At 34.0% G+C, this 27,077-nt stretch overlaps 1 protein-coding gene across 7 annotated transcripts in view; it reads right to left on the bottom strand.

Annotated features, from left to right (window-relative positions):
* LOC149808497 (protein unc-79 homolog) overlaps positions 1 to 27,077 on the bottom strand; it is a 255,882-nt gene that overhangs the window by 138,850 nt on the left and 89,955 nt on the right. For 4 of the 7 annotated variants that reach the window (XM_089978143.1, XM_089978163.1, XM_089978159.1 and 1 more), the window contains exons 25-27: positions 24,275 to 24,476; positions 21,412 to 21,591; positions 1,481 to 1,519 (exon numbers count right to left, since the gene is read on the bottom strand). In XM_089978143.1, coding sequence (XP_089834269.1) covers positions 1,481 to 1,519; positions 21,412 to 21,591; positions 24,275 to 24,476 — 421 coding nt within the window. Of the gene's footprint in view, positions 1 to 1,480; positions 1,520 to 10,647; positions 10,672 to 21,411; positions 21,592 to 24,274; positions 24,477 to 27,077 lie in introns of all 7 variants that reach the window. The other 3 variants (XM_089978177.1, XM_089978183.1, XM_089978169.1) reach the window with 2 other exon arrangements.

Here is a 27,077-nt window from a genome sequence, read left to right as displayed (position 1 = left end):
TGAGTTAGCATAAAGAAGGAGTTTGATACTGCATAGTGATACATAATGCTCATCCTAGGCTGATGAAATATGATTTTGTATTTACAATACACCCCTTCTTCATACAGTCCAAATATTTTTAGCTATATTGTGTCAATACAAATGAAAAAACAAAATAAATTATATTAAGTTTAATTCAATACTTCTAAGAAAATGTGAACACGAGTGAAAATCCCTATACAGTTCCAGTCTGAGTAGTCGATACTTAATACATGTGCAGACTGAACTTGTATACTGAATACCATATCAAATGTAATAAACACGAATTGCTTGAAACTTGTATACTGAATACCATATCAAATGTAATAAACACGAATTGCTTGAAACTTGTATACTGAATACCATATCAAATGTAATAAACACGAACTGCTTGAAACTTGTATACTGAATACCATATCAAATGTAATAAACACGAATTGTTTGAAACTTGTATACTGAATACCATATCAAATGTAATAAACACGAATTGCTTGAAACTTGTATACTGAATACCATATCAAATGTAATAAACATGAATTGCTTGAAACTTGTATACTGAATACCATATCAAATGTAATAAACATGAATTGCTTGAAACTTGTATACTGAATACCATATCAAATGTAATAAACACAAATTGCTTGAAATTTGTTCGTATATTTTATCTATATTGTATAAGCAAACAACACCTAATTATAGCAGATGATAATCAGAAAGTGATTCCAAGCTACCCATACCACCCCAATCAGCCATCCACCAAAAAAACCATGAGACATTTTACTTATGAAATTGTGGGGTTTTTTTGTTGGGTACCAGTATGTGCAGGTCTTGTTACCATAAATCATGAATTTAACAACCCAATTAAAAATGATGCTTCTGTGGAAATGATAGGAACCCTTCATTCAACAAGCCATTGAAATGACAATGTCATTGTTTGCAAATCCATGAACATTTATACCCACAAAAATGAACACGACAGATAGTAAGCTGTTAACAGAGGGGAAAGAGAGGACAATGAAAATATTTATGAGAATAGTAGAGGTTCTATACAAATCATAATCTGATTACTAATGGAGGCTGTTAACAAAGGGGACTGTGAAGACGAATAGTTCCAGTTCTATACAAATAACTATAGTTGATCATCAATAATGTTAATTTTTAATTAATTTAAGGGTGTTGTTATAGATGACCTTTATATAAATCTATCAGTGTACTTCTTGTTGCCACTACTGTTGTTTTATTACATGACTGGAAAGGCATGCTTAGAGCTGTTATTTTCTAAATATGAGAAAAAAGGCATATGTACTGAGTACAGAAATATTCATGTTAGAACAGGATAAAACTTGCACATTCTACATTATCTGAAGCATGTGCAATGGGAAATATAAATGTACGTGAAAGGTGTCAGAACAAATCCTGCTGAAATGGACAATCAGTACAGCCAAACGTATATATAACTTACAACTGGTATCAGGATGCGTGAGGCGCCTAGGTCGCTGTCCTACAGAAATCAAACATGATATGAAAACCAATAATTCTTCTAACTGTACAGCATAGCATACAAACACTTTCATGCAAAAACTCAAATTGTATTTTAGAACATACCACTGTATACTGCATTTGTATAAACACTGTAATTGTATCATACAATATACCACTATATACTGCATTTGTTTGCATATTATAATTGTATTACAGAATATAAAACTAGATAATGCAATTGTGTGCAAACTGTAATTGTACTCTAGAACATAAGACTATATATTGCATGTGTGCATACTGCAACTGTACTCTAGAAAATAACACTATATACTGTACATGTGCATACTGTAATATATTCTAGAACACTATATACTGCATTTGTGTGCATAGTGTAATGATATTCTTTAACATTATACAGTGCATACTGTATTGTACTCTAGAATATAACACTATATACTGCATGTGTGCATGCTGCAACTGTACTCTAGAAAATAACACTATATACTGTACATGTGCATACTGTAATATATTCTAGAACACTATATACTGCATTTGTGTGCATAGTGTAATGATATTCTTTAACATTATACAGTGCATACTGTAATTGTACTCTAGAATATAACACTATATACTGCATGTGTGCATGCTGCAACTGTACATACTCTAGAACATAACACTATATACTGTAAATGTGCATACTGTAATATATTCTAGAACACTATACTGCATTTGTGTGCATCATGTAATTGTATTCTAGAAGATACCATTATATATTGCATTTGTGTGCATACTGTAATTGTGTTCAGTGTCCCCTTAGTTGATGGACTGTCATACGTGTGACCTGCATTATAAGTAAGGGAGTTTTGTACTATGGACTGTCCTAATAAGGAAGTATCAAAACAGTGCCATAAACCAATATGAAGTATTTAATCATGTGAATTCAAATTGTAACTGGTTCTCATGAGCCATTATGAAATTGAATAAATTAATAAAACTAAATTCAACCAATTAAATGTGATCCATGACCATGACAGCATCATGAAGTACTGCAGTATACTAAGGAGATTTATGGCAAGGGAACACTATATTATCTCCATATCACAGCACTCACAACTAAACTTCTAAATGATAATGGATGCATGCATCGCTTCAATATAGTATATAATAAATCAAATGTTATAAAAAATTCACTTCTGATCTGATTCTTTATATTCTTAAATTCTAAAGTTAGCAATGACAGTGTATATTGTTTTACATCTGCTGTTCCAAATGTGTGTGTCTGTGTGTGTGTGTGTGTGTGGATATAACAATGAAATGCTCAAATGCTGCTTATCCAGATTCCAAAAATGATTTGCTGTGACAATTGTTTTTCGATGTAAATCATTATTTTTTCCCATTTGGGAGATTTACAATTCATGGTAGAAGTCTGAATGGACAAAAATCCATATAATTAGCATCCAGAATGTTGGTGTTCCGCTGTAGATTTGGTTTTAACTTTTTCGTGCTGTTTACATCTTCTACAAAAACAAAAACAAGGTACTCTACATTGCTATAACTGAACATGTCAAGAACATTGGCCATATATTTTTTTTTTAGCATTTTCTGCTAATTTTATAAAATTGTGATTATTTGAGACAAATGCTTTAGCCATGCAACCTACCACAGATTACAGACACATTAAGTTTCATGAAAAATTAATAAAAGGCATGAAAATTATTCTGCCCAATTAATTGCTGAGCCCCCCACCCTTTCCAATCACAGGAACATTTCTTTTGCTGCATGCTGTTCTTTGTCTGTATCCATTCCAGGAAAGGTCGGAGCAAGGTTGAATCTTGTGGTTGGGGAACTAGTCTAAAACTGCATTTGGATTCAGAATAAAAACAATTACATGACTAAGTGTGGTATTATAAGACAGCATTAGTTTCAAGATGCCGATCAGGAAGATGTATTATATTTGTTTGACTTTGCCCAAAAAAGAAAAGAAAGATGGTGTATCACATAAAATACAAGTCTGATGGATAAAATTAATAGGACTTCCAAAAAAAAATATAGAAACAGCAAGACATGAAGAGGTAAATATTCATATACATAGACATAGTTAATTTGCATATGACCATGTGTGAAGATTCCAAGCAGGCAAACCTTACTAATATTTTTCTCTGGAATTTAACAAGTGTGAGAGATAAATATAATGTTGTTGTAGTATATGGGATGGATATGATAACTTAACATGGTGAGATCACAACTGTTCCAGGAACCAATCTGATTGATATCTACTTATAGTAAGTACATATGACAGGCAGTGAAAAAGGTTCTTGTTCTGCTGACCTTTGGAATTCTTGGTCCACTTAAATTAGTGACCAATCAGAATAAGAATTGCATTTCATGCTAGGGTGAGTTGCCATTAGAAATAATTTGTTTGAAAAAAATTTGCTCGCTTTCATCATTGTGACTGATGAATCAAAAGGTCAGCATACCATTTTGTCAGAAACTTGGTTACCAAGGAACAAGGTTAATATCTAAAAAATTTCATTAGAGGAAACTACTTAAGAGGGAAAAAAACCTACAACTTGAATTTGATGAAATTATGACAAGATTAACGAATGAAACAATATTCTAAGACCAGAATTGAGCTAGAATTGAAAGTCTTTTGCCTATTTTCAGCTATCTGTTCTGTAAAATGTGTCTTTATCAATGCAAGCTTCATTGAAACTGTGCATGCATTTAAAAACAAAAGTTCATCTCTTGGCAAAGTGCCTACTCTGCTACTAGGAGGCAGACACACCTAAAACAAAATTTAGCCAACTCAAGGCGACCAGTCTCTCTCATGCAATGTGTAATGCTATGACCAGATAACTATGTAATAGAGACTGTTAGCTGGTTATAAAGATGGATCATAAATGCAGATAGAACATTAAAGTTGTCCAATGGACATAGTCAAAGGCATCTTTCTTTTAACATAAAAATGATTAAAACCCAAAGCATATAATTCAACACCATCATCACTTCTTTGTTGCCTCTTGCAGATGCTACCACACATGGTGATTAGCTGCTGTCATTACCCAATAAGTAAAGATATCTATATTGTATGCATGGAAAGTTAGTTACTGTATGCAATATCAGACATCTCCCATGCATATTCTGTTATAGCTTTTTGCATAAATCCCTGTTTGTTTGTAGCCCCCTATCAATTTCCATAACGAAAATCTTTAATGTGATAAGAAATGCAAAGAACTTAGTCATTTCATTCATTGATTTATAATTTCTAACCTGACTGTGACCAGAGTGGCCCTAACACTGTCATCATATGTAAGTTTCATGCTTAAGGGAGTTTTCATACTAACATGGCTCCATATTGCATATACTATGGTTGAGTGACATTCACTGTATTCAGTAACTGCCAGATAATTCCATAAATTACCATAAGATTGAGATTTGAGAGTTATATCCCTTTGCACACATGTACACAGAAATTGCATGGCTTGTTAAATCTATATGAAAGGCAAATTTGTAGTTGTCATTCTTTTCCTTTGTTTGATCTGACAATGTAAATATCAGAAGTCGACAAAATTGTATTTACCTTCTATGTACATACATGTGTGGTCATCAGTCCACCCCTTCTATGAAAATGGACTTCTACAGAACTGGAAATGACTGGCAAGCAGGGTCATCTTTTACATTGAAAACTTCCATTTTATATGAAAAGCCCATACAATAACAGTGTTAGGGCCCCCCTTTCATATTCAGGTTTAAAATTATAAATCAATGAATGAACTAAGTTCTGTGCAGTTTTTTTAATCTCATTTATGCTTTCCATTTTTTAATTGGACAGGGGGGTAAAAACAAATAGGGAGGTATATTCAGACTATAGATGTATGATTTTAACTGATTACAAATTGTTGTCATATATTACAAGCTGATCAAATTTTGTCTGATATACTATAATTATCATGTTCAGATGGGAAAAATAATTTTTTTTCTTGTCTCCAAAATAGAATTAAACAATTTCTTTGAAAAACAGAACCTGAGTAAAAAAGAATGAAGCAATAACTGACACCTTACACTACAAAGATAACAAAATGAAATAGAAACTGAAGTGTCAGTGAGACTAAAACATTTTTTCAAGTCTTTGAAGTCCTCACAGCAAATTATGAAGAAATGAACAAACACTAAGACAGTACGGCTACACAGACAGTATGGCTACAAAGACAATATGGCTGCACAGAGAGTATATGGCTACATGGACAACATAGCTACACAGACAATATGGCTTCACAAACAAAATGGCAATACAGGGAGTATGGCTAAACAGACCATATGGCTACCCAGACAATAGGGCTACAAAAACCATATGGCTACAGACAGCGTGGCTATGCAGATATGTCTACACAAACCATATGGCTACAGACAGCATGGCTACCCAGACTGTAGGGCTACACAAACCATATGGCTACAGATAGCATGGCTATGCAGACATTATGGCTACACAAACCATACGGCTCCAAATGGCATGGCTACACAGACAGTATGGCTATGCAGACAGTATGGCTACACAAACCACATAGCTACAGACAGCATGGCTACACAGACAGTATGGCTATACAAACCATATGGCTACAGACAGTATGGCTAAACAGACCATATGGCTATGCAGACAGTATATGGCTACACGAACAACATGGCAATAAAGACAGTATGGCTACACAGACCATATGGCCACAGACAGCATGGCTACCCAGATTATAGGGCTAAACAGACCATATTGCTACAGACAGCATGGCTATGCAGACATTATGGCTACACAAAACATATGGCTACAGACATCATGGCTACACAGACAGTATGGCTACACAAACCATATGGCAAATCAGACAGTATGGCTACACAGACCATTTGGCTACACAGACAGTATGGCTACCCAGGCAGTAGGGCTACACAAACCATATGGCTACGGACAGCATGGCTACACAGACAGTATGGCTACGCAAACCATATGACAATACAGACAGTATGGCTAAACAGACCATATGGCCATGCAGACAGTATGGCTACACAAGCCATATGGCTACAGATAGCATGGCTACACAGACATTATATGGCTACATGGACAACTTGGCTATACAGACCATATCGCTTCACAAACAAAATGGCAATACAGAGAGTATGGCTAAACAGACCATATGGCTACAAAACAATATAGCTACACAAGCCATATGGCTACAGACAGCATGGCTACCCAGACAGTAGGGATAAACAGACCATACTGCTATGCAGACAGTATGGCTACACAAAGCATATGGCTACAGACAACATTGCTACACAGACAGCATGGTTACCCAGACAGTGGGGCTAAACAGACCATATTGCTATGCAGACAGTATGGCTAAACAAACCATATGGCTACAGACAGCATGGCTACAAAGACAGCATGGCTACCCAGACAGTAGGGCTACACAAACCATATGGCTACAGATAGCATGGCTACACTGATAGCATGGCTACACAAACCATATGGCTACACAGATAGCACGGCTACAAAAACCATATGGCTACAGACAGCATGGCTACACAGATAGCATAGCTACAAAAACCATATGGATACAGACAGCATGGCTACACAGATAGCATAGCTACAAAAACCATATGGATACAGACTGCATGGCTATGGAGACAGTATGGCTACACAAACTATATGACAATACAGACAGTATGGCTACACAAACCATATGGCTACACAGATAGCATGGCTACAAAAACCATATGGCTACAGACAGCATGGCTACACAGATAGCAGAGCTACAAAAACCATATGGATACAGACAGCATGGCTATGGAGACAGTATGGCTACACAAACCATATGGATACAGACAGTATGGCTATGGAGACAGTATGGCTACACAAACCATATGGCTACAGACAGCCGGCTACAGTGATAACATGGCTACACACACCATATGGCTACAAACAGCATAGCTATACAGTATGGCAACGCAGACAGTATGGCTACAAAAGAACACTCTGAAAGTAAACTTAAACTTGTTATAAGCAAGGAGCAACTGAAAAAGGTTTTGAGTGCAAAAAAGGTAAAATTCAAAGAGACATAGTGTCATATAATGAATAGATAGAAAAACAAAGAGAAGAAATAATGATATAAAGGTGGAAATTCAAGCACTAAAATCTGATTCTGCTTGAACAGCTGGTAAGATGAAAAACAAAGCATGGAACACAACATTACACAGGCAAAACTATGATGAAACTCAAGCACAATATGCATATAGAAATAGTTTGCATATTTATGAATTACATGAAAAAAGGAAGAATCAAATGATAACTAGACATAAGGTAGTGAATATGTTATGGAATAAACTCCATATGTATGTAGGCTACAATAGGACTGATATCACAATTTAAAGCTGATGCTAAAAGAACAAAGCCAAGCCTTTAAAAATGCCACTAATCAGAAGCTGCTGCAAAAAGAAAGGTGAATGGCTGCCCAATTAAACCATATCCATTACTGAGCACACAGTTGTCAGTCTCAGCAGGCCTCAGTAGAGAGAAGCAGATGCTAAACTTTACCATGGTCATCAAGATCTTATTGTGATTTGTTACAATCATGTCTGATGTCTTGTTACCATTTAATGTTATTGTTAAAATCTCAGAAAATCAATCGGACATATGCTTCATTCAGTGTAAAAATACTGGGAGAAAATAATGCACCTCCAAAATGAAGAGCTTCAACCTCACAAAATTTGCACCAAAAATATTCCTGTAAAAATTGACAAAATAATTAGATGGCATGGGCAGCAAATGTAGAATTAAATGCATTACCGAAGTAGAGTGGTAAAATTGTAAATGTCAAAATCAACTCTAATTAATAACAAGATAAATCTATTAAATTCTCAAATTACTGCTAAAATGAGCTAGTAATATTTATTAATTTATTTCTCTGATTTATACACTTAAATGGTTCAACCAGTTACTTCTTTGATTTATACACTTAAATGGTTTAATAAATTACTTTAATTTATACACTTAAATGGTTTAACCAGTTATTTCCTTGATTTATACACTTAAATGGTTTAACCAGTTATTTCTTTGATTTATACACTTAAATGGTTTGACCAGTTATTTCTTTGACTTTTACACTTAGATGGTTTAACCAGTTATTTCTTTACTCATCTATTTGAAAAATATCATTAAATGTTACATGGGTTAAATTTTATGAGACTGAAAAAAATTAAGTTAAATGAGGTGTGTGGTGTTCACTCATATATACTTTGAACAATTTACTACTAAATGTTTTTCTTCTTTTCCTAAATAGTTTGAAGGTACTCTGTTAGGTTGTGGTAATGAAAGATGAACATGAATGCTACTGTAACAGTATTGTTGTTTCAGTGTTTATTTTGTCCAATACTATTTTTGTTCATTTCAGTGGGGCTTTTTTGTCCTATACTAATATTGTTAATTTCAGTGTTTATTTTGTCCTATGCTGATTTTGTTCATTTCAGTGTTTATTTTGTCCTATACTGATTTTTTTTCATTTTAATGTTTAGTGTTTATTTTGTCCTATACTGATTTTGTTAATTTTAGTGTTTAATTTGTCTAATACCAATTTTGTTAATTTTAGTGTTCAATTTGTCCTATACTGATTTTGTTAATTTTAGTGTTTATTTTGTCTTTTACTGATCTTGTTAATTTTAGTGTTCAATTTGTCTTTTACTGATTTTGTTAATTTTAGTGTTTATTTTGTCCTCCACTGATTTTGTTCATTCCAGTGTTTATTTTGTCTTATATTGATTTTGTTCATCTAAGAGTTAAATCATCCTATTTTGTTCATTTCAGTGTTTATCTTGTCCTATATTGATTTTGTTCATTTTGTTTATTTTGTCCTATAAAGATTTTGTTCATTTCAGTGTTTATCTTGTCTTATAGCTTATTAGTTTCAGTGTTTATTGGTCCCATACTTACTTTGTTCATTTAAGTATTATTTTGTCCTAATTGGATTTTGTTAATTTTTTAGTGTTTATTTTGTTCTTTAATGTTTCATTCATTTTAGTTTTTATTTTGTCCTATATTGATTTTGTTTATTTCAGTATTTACTTTGTCCTATTTCATCAATCTTTTCCTTAGATCTTATTTCCATACCTTTTTTGGCATTCCTTGTCAATTCTGTTTCTCATAAATTCTTTTCCTCGACTAAAAGTGTTGTTTTTATAGAATTAGAGAATTTATAGAGATATTTTATTCTTTTATGGCTCACGAATTAAGAATTGGATCTTTTATTTGCCTGGGGCTATCATGATACAAAGAATTAAAAGTCTTTATTTGATTGAGGGATAAAAAATTTTAAAATCTATTTTCTTGGGGAAATGAAATGGAAGAAAAAGAGAATATATGGAATGATTAATAGTGATATTAAAGAATTTAGACCAGTGATTCCGCTACTTTAATAGATTGAAGTAGTCAGAAGTGAAATTGGTAGACATGTCTTTGTTAAAATAATGAAGTAAGAATGATAATAAGTAACATGGCTTCATGAAATCCTAATAATGATTATGAACATGGTGGAGATTTTAATTTCTATTTTGGAGAAAATATACTCAATATGGCCACCCTTTTAATGAGACTCACAGAAGAGCATGGAAACTGATGATATACAAATTGGAACAATTTGAAATAGAGCCCCGTTCTCTACAATCTCCTCTGTATTGCCTTAACCAAAATAAAAAATGACATGGATTGCAGGTGATCCAAATCTTTTAATGTCTCACTGTCATAAAGGTGCATAAGAAAGAGTTTTCCAATAGCATATAACAAGCTGATATTGGCATATTTTTTCTAAAATTCTTGGTATATATGGTAACAAGAGCTGAACAATAAAAAGGTTTGATTAAAGTTGTAGATTTGTGAAACTTTATATGTAAAAAATGGACCACTCACTATGTTGTCTGCATTCAAGATCCTCTCTTCTACATTGCCTAACAGTCCCTCTCAAGGTTTTATCTACACAGCATTATATAATGCAAGAGAGAGACTGGTGGCAATACTACTAATTTCTACAGTAGCTTGATTTTAATGATATAAATAAATATGTGTGCATTCAAAATGCATGATGCTAATGGTAGGGATATTGAGAAGAATTATACCTGGAAAGAACTTGACCCTGGGTTCTATTGAAGTGGTCAAGTAAAAGAGATGTTACAGTCATGGTAACAAAGCATAAAGTCTCATCATTGTTACTCTGAAGACAGTACAATATAAAAATATTCATCCTTACAACAAAATTTAATATTACTACTGTCCTTAAATTCTGATGAGGAGTTCTTAGGATCAATAACAATAGCCATTGACCTTGGACATCAAAGTTTATAGGGATAATCAGTTCAGTCAATGCATAAGAAACAGAGCTTAAATACTGTGGAAATACAATAATACAATAATAAAAGAGTACAATCTACAGGTCATTATACTTCTGGCTAGTGTTTTATACTCCTCTATATAAATAACTTCAATTTTTGTGCAGAAACCACTTTTCTTATTTCAGTCAAAATGACCCTGACCTTTGACAGTTTGATCACAAAATCAACAGGTCTTATTTCCTTATTACAAGTGTATACCATCCCCAAAGGATGGTCCAGGTATGCGATATAGAACTAATGTTATTGTGTGAAACCATTTTTCTTCTTTCACAGCGACCTTGACCTTTGACCGTTTCATCCCAAAATTAATAGGCTTCTTCCTCACTCAAAGTATAAACCATCCACAAAGTTTGGTAACCAAAGATTATGAGAACTTAAATTTGTTTGCAGAAAACGTTTTTCTTTTTTCAGTCAGTGACTTTGATCATAGACCCATTAACCTCCAAACTTATAGGGTTCATCCTTAGCCCCTGTGTGAGTAACCTAAAACATTTTGTAACCATAAATATTGGAGAACTCAAGTTCCTGTGCAGTAACCATTTTCGTCTTTCAGTCACAGAGAGCTTTGACTTTGAGCATTTGACCCCAAAATCAATGGAATTCTTCCTTGCCTCAAGTGCAAGCCATCACCAAAGTGGATAACTCAAGTTATTGTGCAGAAAAGAAATAGTAATACATGAACAGGTGGATGGACAGACATCATAATATACTCTGATTATGTAATGTGTATAACAAATCAGTGTATCAATTTGGGCATTAAAATAAATAGCTTTCTGGTGTTAAGAGCAAGCTAGGAGCAAGATTTTAAAATAAATAGCTTTCTGAGCTTGAGAGCAAGCTTCGAGTAGGGTTTAAAAAGTTTTGAATTTAGCACAAGTAATCCCATGTAAAAAGGTTTTAATTTTGTAAGTTATGGGAGTGGTGGCTTAACCACTGACTTCACACTGGCATGTTCCTTTATTGATACGGATAACACTAAACAAAACATTAAATGTAATATTTCGAGTCAAGTATGTATAGTTGACAGACTTACAAGGACATGACCTATGGTAAAACCTGTAAAGATCAGAATCCTTAAAAACTTACAACAAGGAAAATTATTGAGAAAATAAGATTATTTTTCCTGTATAAATTCAAATTTCCACTATTTCTCAAAATAAGAATTTTGAAACATTTGCAAATATAATTCAGTATTTTAATTTTTGTTTTTTCAGGTGAAAAATCTGTGTTATTATATTCTAAACATTACCAAATATACTTGCTTTTAAGACAAGTCCAACTGCAAACTGCACAGACCAAGATCTGTCATCACATAATGTGCCAGAAGATCTCAGGCTGTGCTCATTGTTAGGAATAATCAGTAGAACAAACAACAAAGACCCTGCTCTACAGGCATATTATATGATGGTGGATCAGGATCTTTTTTGTTTGCAGTTTGACTCAACTTATAAGCACTTATGGTATATTTTAGAGGATAGATCTTGTATAGTGATTTGACCTTGTATAGTGAACTGACCTTGCCAATACCAAGAAAAAGTGAAGTTGACAAGAATATGGACTAAAAGATAAGGTACAATCTACAGTTTGTGATAATAAAACTAATGTGTATTTTTAAACTATATTATCTACCTTAAAAATACACTTTATAATTATCAGATTCAATAAATAACATTTAACTCAGAAGAAAACCTGTGCTAACCACCCATGTCTGTAGCAGATTCAACAAAAGTTGGCTATTACCTAACATGTGGGTTGTAGACAAATGAAATCAGTTCACTGAGAATGAAAATTTTATTTCTTAAATTTATTTAATACTGTCCTAACCTTAAGAGTACTGAAATAGGAATAAAAACATTCAATTTAATAAATATCAGAGAGACTTTGGGGATGAATACCAAAAGTAATTTACAGGCCTCTTTGGTTCAGCTGACAGGCTATATGCATTCATCACAAACGTTTTTGAGTGAACTAATTTTTCCTTGAATTTGTTGTAGTTCATAAAGTTTGTCATATTTAATGACTTCTATTTTGTAATGTGTGATGGGATCAAATCTGTGGTAAATTTTCCCAATGACCATTTATGATGAAAAAACATTATGCTTTCAAACACCCCTTATTTCCTTATTGGTTTTAAAATAAAGAAATTTGCAGCAGAATGAAAAGTATGAAAAAAATCTGTGCATCAATCCCTCCAAGCTGAAAAATGCCCACAAGTGAAACAAACTGAAATCATACACTACAAACCTTGTTAAATATCCAATTTGTCTGCAAGGACAAAATATACAGTCCACAGATGTTTAATACCTAAGCTAGCTATTTTTATCCAAGAAGAAATAATGGACAAATATAATAATCACTACTCCATGTAAGATGCCCAGTTGGTTCAGATTGCAGAAGTGTGGATGAAAACTCCTGTATTTCTAATAGCAAGTACACAGTGGGAACTAAAATGCTAGAGGAATCATGATCAGTTTCCTTATGTAAATAAACCCCCACCTCTCCCACATTACATTCCTATCCATATCATTGAAATTGTTAAAAAGTCCAAACCTCTTCTGAAAAAAGTTTCAATACAGTGATTGGTCAATGTGAAGCTGACAATTATAATTACTAAGTTTCAAGCCACCAAATGAAAATTTCAAGACAAAGTATATTTTACAAGATTCTGTCTTTTACTTCATTCAATTGTAGGGCAAAATGGCAATAACTCTGTACAAATTCAGAGTGCACAGCGATTTATTGATTTATACATCTTCAAATGATAACCATATTAATGTACCAAGTTTCACAGCAATCCATACAAAATGGCAGAACTAGTTGTTTCACATGATTCTGTCCAATGCTCCACTCAGCTGCAAGGCAAAACTAGTATATAACTCGAACCAAAATTGTGTGACGACACTAATACGTCCAAATGAACTTCTTCAAATGATTACCATAACACATAAAAAGTGTTCATGGTGATCCACTGACATCTGTGAGACTAATTGTGTTCACGGGATTCTGTGACACAAAACGACAAGCTCCAAGTCAAAAAAGAAAACCTGACCAAAATGACACTTACAAAATTATTTGTTGATATGGGTATCTTCAGGTAATGACCAAATCAAGCACAATATTTCATGGTGATCTGATAAATAAATAAGACTAGCTGTGTCAACAAGTGTACCAAGAACCTTACATTATTTGTCCTGTGTTTAATAGTATTCTATGTTGGCACTAAAACGGCATGTTTGACTCTCAAGACTACTGATCAACAGGTCTCAATGAATTTGACTTTTGGGTCAAGGTATACAAGGTATACTGTCTTGAACTAAACCCAAACCTACATTGCATAAACCATCATTCTCTTCTAAGACTTACCTTGACCTGACCTTGACCTTTGGACTCCAAAATCTGAAAGTTTCTTTTTCTTACCCTAGGTGCAAGCCATCCATAAGGTTCGATAAAGGAACTTACTCTAGAACAAAATCAACTGAGCAAACCCCAATTTTCTTTGAGTCACAATTACCTTGATCTCTGACATTTTAATCTCAAAATCAATAAGCCTTTCATACCATAAGTGCAAGCACAAGTCATCCAAAAATTTTGGTCAAGATATGTTTTCATGAACAAAAAGTATTACACAAATATTATTTTGGTTTCATCCCAAAATAAACACTAAGCTGTCCACAAAGTTTGGAAAGGGTACATGGTTGAGAACTGAAGATTTTTTGCAGAAGGCATTTTTCACTAATCACCACAGTGATCTGACATTTGAAATTCTGACCCCAAAATCAAGAGTCTTTTTCCTTACTACAGAAATGGCATTTTTTTTTAAATCTCACACAATCAAACAAAATTTAAGTGTTCTAAGATTTACAGGTTTTACCATATTACTGAAATATTTTATATTTTATATAATGGAAAGATTGCTCCTAAATGAAAAAATCTTTGAAGAAGAGAAAGAACCTTGGTCAACTAAAATTATTCTATAGCTTGATGTCTAACACTGGAAGGTAGACACAGGACCAAAATGGTACTTTCTGCAAAATGCCATGTCTCACCTGTTCCTCTGGTGTATTGTTCAAAGCTAGTGTCATCACTGGAGCACATATAAAGATCACTGTAACTGATTTTTGGTAGCAGTATGTGGTACTCACTGTGATGAATACACACATCAATTTTTATTTCTGCATATGGAACAGATTTTAACAAAATAAAGCTGGTAAAACAAGCTAAGATCAATAAACAAAAATATAAAAAAAAGACTTAAAAACATGTCATCAGAAAAGTGTAAACTATGTCATGAGTAAAAAAAGCATTACTGATATGCAAGTATAGATGTATGACCATATGTTAGATATAGAGGATAATAAAAGTTTCCATAGTAATAATGTTGAACAATCCATGAGAACCTAGATCACAGAACTCACAAGTCAGCACAAGAAAAAGAACATTTTTTTTCACCTTTTTCAAGTGAATTAATTATACATCATAATTGTTATGCAAACATACATTACAAGAAACATTAATTTTGCACATCCCAGTTTCATAGCTGAGTGTGCGAAGCAAATAAAACACTCTGCAACTGTAAAAATATGAATTAACTATAGTTAATTCTGAACAGCATCACAAATGATATTTGCATCTGTTTCTCACTGAATTTTCAGATCAGCATCTTGAATGAAATGTAGCTAAAATTATCCAATTTTATTCATGCATGAATAATTTATATAAGATCTGTATTGACAAACAGCACAACACCATTCAGGTGTTGCTCTGCCAAGAAGGTTGAAAAAGACTATGATAAAGAAATGCATCCATAGTGATGTCAAAATCTATCTTTGCAAAGAGAAAGATGGAAACTTTTGGAAAATGCTGCTCGCACAGCTGATGGTTATTCTTTGACTCAGTTTTGTTTTCATTTGTCAGTAAGTCTTCCTCTCTGCAGTAAGTTGGTAAAACATCATCTCATATATGTATGTGTGTTTATGTGTGTGTATATATATATATATATATATATATATATATATATATATATATATATATATATATATATATATATATATATATATATACATACATACACTATTGGGTATAGTACATCAAAATTTAATGATGAAAATTTAAGGAATCTACATGAAAAGTATGAAGCAAATTGTTTAATTAGGTTCATTTTTATTACTTGTAACCAAAATGAATGCATCCCATATGAAAAGTTGCAAAATGGTGAATTACCTTTGTGCAGACTAATGGTGTGGTAGTGCACTACAGTTTAGTGAAAAAAGTGTGTGTGTGTGTGTGAGTTGGATTTTTAACATAGCTTTAACAATTTTCCAGTCATATCGCTATGATGTCTGCAGTGTGGCAGTTTATAGTGATGTCAGGCACTGGGGCATCATGCAGCAGACATGTAGCATGATGTCCCATCCAGTCACATTATCCTGACACCAGGCCGACCAGTCCTAACACTAACCTCTTAATGCTGAGCACCAAGTGAGGCAGCTGTTAGTACCATTTTTATAAGTCTCTGGTATGACTCAGCTGGGGATCAAACCCATGAATTCCCACATCCAAGGCAGATGCTCTAACCAACAGGTCACCTGAGCGGTCATTAAAAAAGTGAAACAAAAGAAAAGCAGTGCAGTTATTATACAATATATGTCAAATTAAACAGGATAACAATTCATTTTCAAAACCATAACATTTCGATTGGGGTGGGTCCATATACAACTTTAAGAAGTGCTGATATAACTAACTTTTATGGCTTCCAATGTACTGACTGACAAAACTGATATTTTCAGACGACACCAGTATGTATCACCATACCCGAGTTAACATGAATTTGAGAGTTCAGTCGCCTTCTTTTCACTAGCAAACGTAAATACAAGTCGGAGTGACCTAATCAGAAGCAATGCCTAATATTTCTTATATTAAGTAGTATGTACTATAAATGTCATAACAATTCACTCTGTGACATGATGACAGTTTCATGTTTTACTAACCTAGCAAGCACAATGCAGAAAGAATGGACATTAAGCTTTTACATTCAGTATATGAAGTAAAACACAGAATCATGTTAGAGAAATTTAATTACATTAATTAATTTCTGCTAGCTCAAGCTAGATAGGATAGGTAATTGTCAGCTCAATCAGTGACAAACTTTACTCACAATGATTTCATAATATTTGCAATAATTATGTAATAACATCGTCAAAATTTCTTGCTAATTATTACAATGGCTATTGTATTATGGGTAACATTAACAAATATAATTTATATTACAAGTTTATCATGAACTTTATCTTAGGCAATAAATCAGTAGCAACTAGCTGTATTTTCATTTTAAATCTGAACATGGAAGCAAATGCTAAAACATGGCCTCCAGTTTTCAAGATGCTTATCACAAATCTGTATTTTCAGTGTGGTTGGACTTCCTTTGCCACATTATCATTGATCATAATGTTATATGCCTCAGTTCAATTCAGTTTCAGATTTCAACGAATTCTTAAATGTCCACTGACATGTTATTTCTAGCAAAATATGTGAAACCATGCCAAATGATAATTTGCTTACAAGTATTTTACCATCCCTACTGTAAAAAAACATGCCATATAATGTACTAAAGTTAGAGGGGGACACAGTGGCTGAGTGGCTAACATTGCAACTTGGAACTGATTTCATATCAAATATGAAAATGATGACATCACAAAAACTAGAGAAAAATTAAATTAGTCTTTACAAATGAGTCTTGAATTAAGAAAACACTTTTTTGGAACAACTGACCTGAAACAGGTTTTTAATGCAGTGAATTTAACCCATAGTGAAGTGATTTGTCCTTTGATTTCTCTAAAGACTGTTACGAACTTATACAAATCCCAACATTCCTAAATGTTTAGATAAAAGATAAAAATATGAAAAAGTTCACAAAACAATAGACTACCATGGATCAAGAAAGTGTTGTGAGTTTAAATACCAACAGGATGACCTTCAGTTTCTAAAGTAAGGAGTTGCTTTTATAAAAATCCTCCTTAGTGCAGGCCTTCCTTAAATAATGCACTAAACTATAGTATTAACCAGTAACAAAACTTCCACATTCATAGCCAAATGTTCTCAAGAAGAATCTAGCAAGTAATTAACCACTCATGGTAAATTCTGTACTATAACTTGATCACTGGAACCTTCATTTTATATCCACTGAAGAAATCCATTATCTAACCATAAGATAACCATATTAGCTGAACACACAAGAAACATATTCTGGTGTTTATTTTGAAAAATTCTGATCACTGTGGTCATAATTTTAAATTCAAGCATCTCTATCAGCACTGATTTATTTTTTCACAAGAATTTGTTTATTTTACAGCTTTTGTAAAAATAATTTCAGAAGGCAAATAGTAAACATCAAGCTGATGGCATGCAGGTGAAGTATGATACAAATCAAAGCTTATACTGATTACTTTTGAATTACATCTATCATTATCATGCCACCAATTAGAATAAATTCTGTAATAAGTAGTCTTAATGCTAAATTACCATACTATCTAAATATTTCTGAAATGGATGCCATGATAACATATGACCCTGAAAATGGGTAACTGCTTATGGATGTTAATTTGAAATTTAATATGTCCTTAAATATTTTTTATCAACTACACTTACTTACAATTTTGTACCTAATGTCTGTTTATGCTGTGATTTATCTAATTAGCAATAAAATCTCTAATTTGATACCAAGAAAAGTCTTCCTGCAAGAATCATCTAATATAATTTAATTATATGTACATATATCATGATGCAACTAAAAAGAAATTACAAGGGAGCCAACCACATTATGAATGAAGACAGTGGGATAGGGAAGCTGTTTACTTCTTAATAAACAAACTCTTCCATGGGCCATGGCAGTGTAGAAGAATTTAATGTCAAAAGACAACCCTGTTTCAGTATGTATTGAATGAGATATGTTATGCTGTATTTCAATTTGAATGGCATTGAAATGAATTAGTACCTTTAGATCCATTTAAAGATCCTGACCAGAAAATTCAATGATCTACCAATGTGGACATCATTTATGATGCTGTGTAGAATGAACTACAACATGTCTTATTAGATGGAAAATGGTAATTGCTGGATGGATGGACAATGCTTTCACAAAACATGACTAACTAAAGATGAGTAAATATAAAAAATGGTTTCTTCCGCAAATGTACTAACCAATCATAATATCTTAAGAGAACAGGTTTCTGACCTCCATCCCAAGCTAAACCAGAATCATCAAGGTGAAACTGCAGATAGTCAGAATCAGCCAATATTAAGGTATGAATCATACATATTCTGCCTGCTGTGGCTACAGTGACTAGGAAGAAGGTGTCATATAAAAAGTTAATCTGCAGGGCTCTAGTTAGTGATTCAAAGGATGTCTTTTTCACCCATATCAGAATCCATGAATGGTTTCAATTCTGAGAACAAGTCTTTCCATGGTAGAGTGTTAAGATCTTTCCCTTAACCAGGATTTCATAATGGGGAAAACAAGCATAATTTTCTGTCTACAGTAAGGATACTGGGGAGAGAAACTGGACCAAAACGGGTCCTTCTCTTTGTCATGTTGTTATTTTGTCTGGGAAACAGGGCCCATTTGAGGACTAAGGTTTGGACGAGGGTTTCCCCAGCATACTTTTCTGATCCCTCTTCCAGTCTTTCCAGCAACCATTTTTGAAAAAGCAGGGATAATATAGGGCTATGTTTTTCAAATGAAGGGGAAAATAGGGATATTTTATAAAGCAAAATAGCATGAAATTATTTAGATAACTATAAAAATAAAAACTTTATTTAACTTATCTTTGAAAACTGAAACAAAAACATGCACTTACATACTAGCTGCCTCTATCTTGTTAAACATCTAGCTCCACTTCACTGAGACAATACTGAGGAATCAGTCACCACAGCCAGTACATGACTCTACATGTGGTGATGGACTGTCCAGGGCTGGTCAGTGTGGGCCACCATACTATATAGGTACTGACCTGGTAGTCTGTTCATTGGTGCGAAGATCTAACAGTGATGGGTGATGGCTGAGATAAGGATACATGGGAGCTCTGAGGTGGCAAATATTGCCAGACATTAAAGAACTGGCAAACGTCTTTAGAGATGAAAAAGTTCACAAAGGCAGCATCAGTGGCAGTATTGAGGATGTCCACATCATTATGGAAGCACTTCTAGGCTTTCTTGCTAGCCCAGGTGCCATCTCTCTTCAGACTAATGCATAAACATATCATTGGTATAGTCTGATCGACACCCCATATCTTCAGTCATCTTTATCTTCAACAGACCCTTCACCCAATCCTGCCCATTGTGTATATGTGTGTGTGTGTGTGTGTGCATGTGTGTGTGCACATGTGTGTATGTGCATGTATGTGTGCATGTGTGTGTCCATGCATGTGTGTGTGTGAGAGACTTGTTTTTTTTAACATAGCTTTAACAATTTTTCAGCCATATCGCTATGATGTCTTCAGTGTGGCAGTTTATAGTGATGTCTAACACTGGTGTATCATGCCGCAGACATGTAGCATGATGTCCCACCCAGTCACATTATTCTGACACCAGGCAGACCAATCCAAATGCTAAACTCTTAATGCTGAGTGCCACAGAGGCAGCTGTTAGTACCATTTTGTTACCTCAAATTTAAGAAAGCATAACAATGGCACAAATCAGTTAAATCAATGAAGCATCAAGCTAAGATTAGATTACAGTGAAATAGATGCCACGAATGAAGAAAAATGTAAAAACAATTACTGCAATGATCTTTTGTCTAGAATAAAAAATGATTATTTGCTGGATATATAACAAATAAAGCTATCAGCAACAGATGCTTTTCTAGAAGGGCTTTATACAGAAAAACTGCTATTCAACCCTATATCTCAGGATTAAAGGGCTATGCTATTTTGTTTTGAGCAATATCCCTGTAAAGATATGAAATTATTTATCAAGGCCATAATTCTATCCAAAATGGATTTAATAAGACAAGACGAATATGAAATACTACTGACCATTAAGGTAGGCAATCATGATGACACCAATCAGTTTGCACAATAATCAAGTATCATGAATATATAGCAAAATTCAATAAGAAAAGAGATGGAGTATAATTTCCTGTGATGAGAACACTCCTAAGGATTTCCTAAGCTGGTGAAAAGGTAAAAAATGAAAGGCATTTACTAGGACTCTAGTGACAGAAAGCTGTGGAAACAGTGACTGCAGAATGACAGGATTTGGTATAATACCTCTATCCAAGAGGAGACCACTCTTGCCTGATGTCCATTTAAACAAAACCCAAAAGCTGCAGTTAACAACTTTCATTTTATCTTGTATGGACTGGATTGAGAAAGTAGTGGATGTTCTCTTAGCCTATTATGACAGTGTAAAGTATATGAAGAAGAAATTTATCTTAAACTGACCACACGTATCTGATAACATTATCTATATTACAAAAAACAATGACCCTTCATTTACCTTTAGGAGGCTGTGATTTGGTTAAGAGATGCATGGGTACTGACACAGCTCTTCTATAAGGTGGTTTTCCACTTAAACTTGAACTGACAGAGCGGATACTGTCTGTACGTGCCAAGGCAAACCTGGCCCTGTTAAGCTTCCTCAAGAAATTCTCACTCTCCTTGTCACTACTGGTCAGGTCTAGAAGTAATAATGTCAACAGATTAAATTGATAATTTGAATTTGGAAACTGAACAATTTTTAGAGGGAGGGGAATACATGTTATACGATCAAATGCAAATGACAACAATAAAGTTCAAAAACTGCAATGGACTGTACAAAAATGCTAGAGTTACCTTGTTAAAAACAAAATTATCTCCCTTGATTGGTTGCACACAAGTCATATAATATCTGAACTAAAATATATGTTGCAGGTCTCCAACTGTCATTAAATCTATTAGCAATGAATGCATAAGAAAGAGACCTGGTCACTATAAATTGTTCCCTGGGGCCTTAAACAAAGGAACTTACTGGGAAAACAGAGTTAGTAGAAGATGGACATTAAGAGGCCATGACTCCTTTAAATGCTTCAATCCAACTATTTCAAGGACTCATCAATACAAGCAACATATTTGAGAGTAGTCTGCTCTTTTTCACTTCTTTCAGTTACAAAGACTATTTTCTCCAGCGTAAACATTTGTCAGCATTTTTAGTGCTAAGTTAAATATTGACTGTAAATACAGTTTTGACGGGATTTGGGAAAATATGAAAAATCTATACATGTGCATTGTATATCTAACAATTAGTGAAATAAAAAGAAACAATTATCTCATCCAGAAACAGGATCGTTTAATCAGAGACAAAAGTCATTGGCTTAATTCAAAGAAGACATACATGGATTAACACTATAAACAAAGTGTGTAACCAGGTTGCACCAACTTGAATAAATGACAGCTTGGTGACTGGGATGTAATCACTGCAACATGAGGCAAAAAAACAATAAACATGACAAGTCTTTAACACTATCAATCACATTCCACAAATGATTCTCTCTTGCTGGTTGAATAGACATAGACCTTATTCACCAACAGACAATACAGATTAACTCTCAAGACAAACAGTATCCACAGCCACTACATCAATTTCGGGACTACAATGGCAATTCACGACATGTACTCCAATAATAAGCAATAGAAATAATGGTAATCCACCAAAAGTTCTTAAAAGACAACTGAGTCAACAGTTGAATAGATTGCCAACAAGATTTCCAAGGAGGCCCCAGGTACACAAAGAAAACAAAACATTCATAAGATCAACTACAGACTTACAGAAAAATAATGCAAAGACAGTGGCAGGAAAATGCAAATCACCTTTATGAGGCACCAAAGTAAAATTTACATAAGACATATCCTCAGCCCGATCAAAAGTACAAAATGTATGAGGTGATGGTAATTGTATGTTTAGAGCTATAAGCTTTGCAATTTCAGGGAGCGAAAAGAGCTACAACATTTGCCTTGAGAGTATTAACAGGCATATGTGCTCCACAGTGGCAACTAAAATGTTTTTCAATTACCTCAACAACAATGTAAATATGTATTTACAGTTCTTTAATATGGAGTCAAATATTGTTTGGGCAACCGATGCTGAGATTATGGGGGCAGCATCGCTGTTATCCACATACATTTATGTAAATAGCACTAGTTGATGAAATTCAAAAGGAGTTAAACAATATAATTGGTTGAAGTACCCAGCATCCTTTTCCTTGAACACTTTCATTCAGTCTGGAATTTATAAAATCTTGCAAATGACCATTTTAAACTAGTCTTTGGTTGATAAGAAGAAACATGAACATTAATTAAAAGTTGTGTCTTATTCAGTGCAAGAGATTTTTTAAAGGTTATTAGTCTGAAATTGTAATCTGTATTAATGTAAAGGCTCATTTGAAATAAACCTTATGTGACAGTTTGTTAAGTGAAACATTACATGTATTATATTTAACATGTGAGCCTTAAGCAGATTAAGAAGAGTCCATTAATGAAAAGAAACCAATTGGTTGTAGTGGGGAAAGAATCAGCTTGCCTCCCTCCCATTTTTTAAGTGACCCATTATATGTATGATATTTCGCTTGTAGGTCTTAAGTATATTACTGAAGAGCCCATCAATGAAAAGAAATCATTTGGTTGTAGCGAGTAAAGAACCAGCTCGCTGATTCTGTCCTCTCCCCCCCTCTTATTTGTTCAGTGTCCCATTACATGTATGATATTTCACATGTGGGAATAGTGTTTATTACCAAAGAGTCTATTAATGAAAAGAAACTAATGGTTGCTAATGTTTTTTTGTGGGGAGGTGAGGAAGAAATATCTAGCAGGGGAAACTAACTTAATATATGGGGGTAAAGAAATAATTAGAGAGGGAAAGAATCAGCTAGCCAATTCTTTCCCTTGGGGAAAGAATCAGCTAGCCAATTCTTTCTCTTGGGGAAAGAACCAGCTGATTCCTTCCCTGGTGAAACTTTCAGTGTGCGTGGGGGAGGAGGGGGGAAGAATTTGCAGTAACACCAGGACTGTGGTACCTCATGTGTGACTGGTGTTATGATCATGTACCTTGATGCTTACATAAGACAAAACAATAAACCAAACGGAGATACAGACTGTAGGAATAAAGTGATATTCTACCAGAATTTGACGTAAATACAGCAGATAACTTCATCTTAATATTTTATGTCTCACCTTACACAGATGATTCAATAAAACTGATAGCTGCATTGGCAGCATCACCTTATAATACAAATATTTTGAGTTAAAGTATCTTTTTCACGAAAGTCGCTTAAAAGTAGTTGCAGACCATGCACACCATTTCATAGACCTTTCCTCATTTTGCTTACCTGTTGGGCAAGAAATGTCACCAGTGCTCTCCAAGTCAAGCTGTGCCTCAAGGGACAGTGTGTCAAACCTGGACAGGAAGAACTCCCAGGACAGGATGTTGGCCTGTGGAAAGACATTGTTCAGCAGATGCATCCGCTGTAAGATCATGATACGATCTCCGATCACTGTGTCAAACTGAAACTCCAGGCACTGACACAGGCACTGGAAAACATAAATACTGTCTTACGAAGACGACTGTACTGTCTGTATGTCATTATTTATGTTCAACACATGCACTGTAGAATGGTTTGGACAATTAATATTACCACAAGTTTTGGAACAACATATGTTTATTTGAAAATGCATATTTGATCAAAATCCTTTCATTTTATTGCAAATCTAGACCACCAGGCAAATAAAAACAATGTAATCAATGATTACATAACTTGCCTGTATGAAGCTTTCAGTAGTTTCCAGCCACCAAAGAAAACATTAATTATCATGCAGAAAATAAATTCTGATGCAAGTGCACTTGAACTGGAAAATCAATGAGAATACAAGAATTAAACAATAAAGAAGAACTTTTTTTATATGACAACAAAGTTGCACTGTACAAAATAAGTTGAATAAAGAAATGTGTTAAGAAGCTTATATGTCCCTAAACCAAGGTGTCAATGTATCAAAGGACATAATCCATGGCCTCATATAACCCATGGCCTCATAACCCAAACCAGGTGCATGAACCATGGGCAAGAATGCAAACAAGAAGGGATACATATATTATGATATATTCCAAATAGGGTACAAACTGGATGTAAAACACTTTATATATTCCAAATAATGTACAAACAGGATGCAATACACTTTATGTATTGCAAATAATGTATAAAAAGGATGCAATACACTTTATATATTGCAAATAATGTATAAAAAGGATGTAAATCACTTTATATATTCTAAGTAATGTACAAATAAGATGCAATACACATTAACATTCCAAACAATAAACAGGGTGCAAAACAATACAACAAAGGAAGTGGGAGTCAGTTTTACCGAAAGAAATGGAGGATGTGATATTATAAGGAGAATCAGGTAATGGAATATAAGGAAAATCAAGTGCTGAGACCAAAAATTTACAGTGTGCCACCCAGGATAATTCTTGACCAATTCATACACACATACATCCACAAATCCACAAGGCAAATACTACATGCCATCATCAAAGTGTGAATAATGCTTTCAGGCTCAAATTCCAATAATCTGATATCACTCAAAACTTTCCAAAAATTTGTCATCATTGTTATTATTAGACAGTCTATCATCTACAGGTGTAAAAAGTCAGGAGTCTGCCATTTGGAGTTTTCTAGATTTAACATATTTTGAACAAGCTTTTTGTGAATACATGGTTAAAAGTATGACAGAATGCTTGTTCCAGGGCTCAACCGAACCAATCAAATCTAGTTTAACAACCATTCATATCAAGCTTAAGAACAATGATGTGTGAACATTTGCCTATCTGAAAAACATGTCCCAACAAGTGCAATGAGACCTCCACTGGTGATGAAACTTTTATCAAAACAAGCACTTTAAGAGCAAAATGTGCTGAGGACATTTCTACATGCACAACTCTGAACTAATCTGCATGAGTTCTTGCCATACTACTGCTTTTCAAGTGTGCAAACTCATACAAATTTGGCAAAATTTGTGAACTCATGCAACCTGGCAGGAACTCTAAAGCCAGATTTTACAGCATGGAAGTCACAGGCTTTGAGTAACCTTAGAATGACAGCCAGTATGACCACAATTAAAAGCACAGTTCATGCACAAGCCTTGATTAGCCACTAGAGCTGAGGCTTCATGTAGTCCACTCATCCAATACCTACTCATACACATACACAGTTAACCTGCTGAGAGTAATTACATTTATATCATAGTCATAAAAGTAATCATTTAATTCCATTTATCAAAAAGGGCCTTCATTGTAGGCTGATATATATAGCATGTAAAATCTATCTGGTCATCAACAAAACATATACCTAACAAACATTAGTAAAGCATAACTATAGGTCAAAATGACAGTCTTTGGTTGTAAAAGTGTAGCATCATCAGATATGTATCCAATTATCAAGTTTTATCATTCTAAAAAGAACAGCACACAAAAAATAAACTTTAAACATGAAATATCAACAAAACCACTCAAGCATGAAATACTGTGCCGTTTTTTGGCAATAAGAGTGATACTTATCAAGATATAATCCCTTGCCAAGTTTTGATTCCACGTAGGACAGCATGCACATAACATACCCAGCTTTAATTCTAGATAGGACAGTATGCTATAGCATACAAAGTTTTGATTCTAGATAGGACAGTATGCACATAGCATACCTAGTTTTTGATTCCACATAGGACAGTATGCACATGGCATACCAAGTTTTGATTCGAGGTAGGACACAATGCACATAGTATATCAAATTATGATTATAGGTAGGACAGTATGCACATAGCATACCAAGTTTTGATTCTAGGTATGACAGTATGCGCATAACAAAACTTATACTGTTAGAAGCAAAACTGAAGAATGTAGCAAAAGTCAGTCGAAATATTATATACAGGTCACAGTCAGCTTTTGTTGTGTGTTAAGAACTGACATGCATAGCACTGCTGATTTCATGATTATAGCATAAACAGAATACATTTAACCTAATTCACTGAAACAAAATAAGAATATAATGATCTACTGTAGTTCTCATCTAGATGTATCCCCTCACCAAGGTCCAAGACCCATACATTCTAGACAAGGTTGTATGTGCAAAGCATCCCAGA

This window comes from Sinohyriopsis cumingii, chromosome 1 (assembly GCF_028554795.1).
Source record: "Sinohyriopsis cumingii isolate HCF-2022 chromosome 1, ASM2855479v2, whole genome shotgun sequence".
NCBI classification, from domain to species: Eukaryota; Metazoa; Mollusca; class Bivalvia; order Unionida; family Unionidae; genus Sinohyriopsis; species Sinohyriopsis cumingii.
The sequence above is the reverse complement of the archived record's forward strand: the minus strand, read 5'-3'. Positions and strand labels throughout refer to the sequence as shown.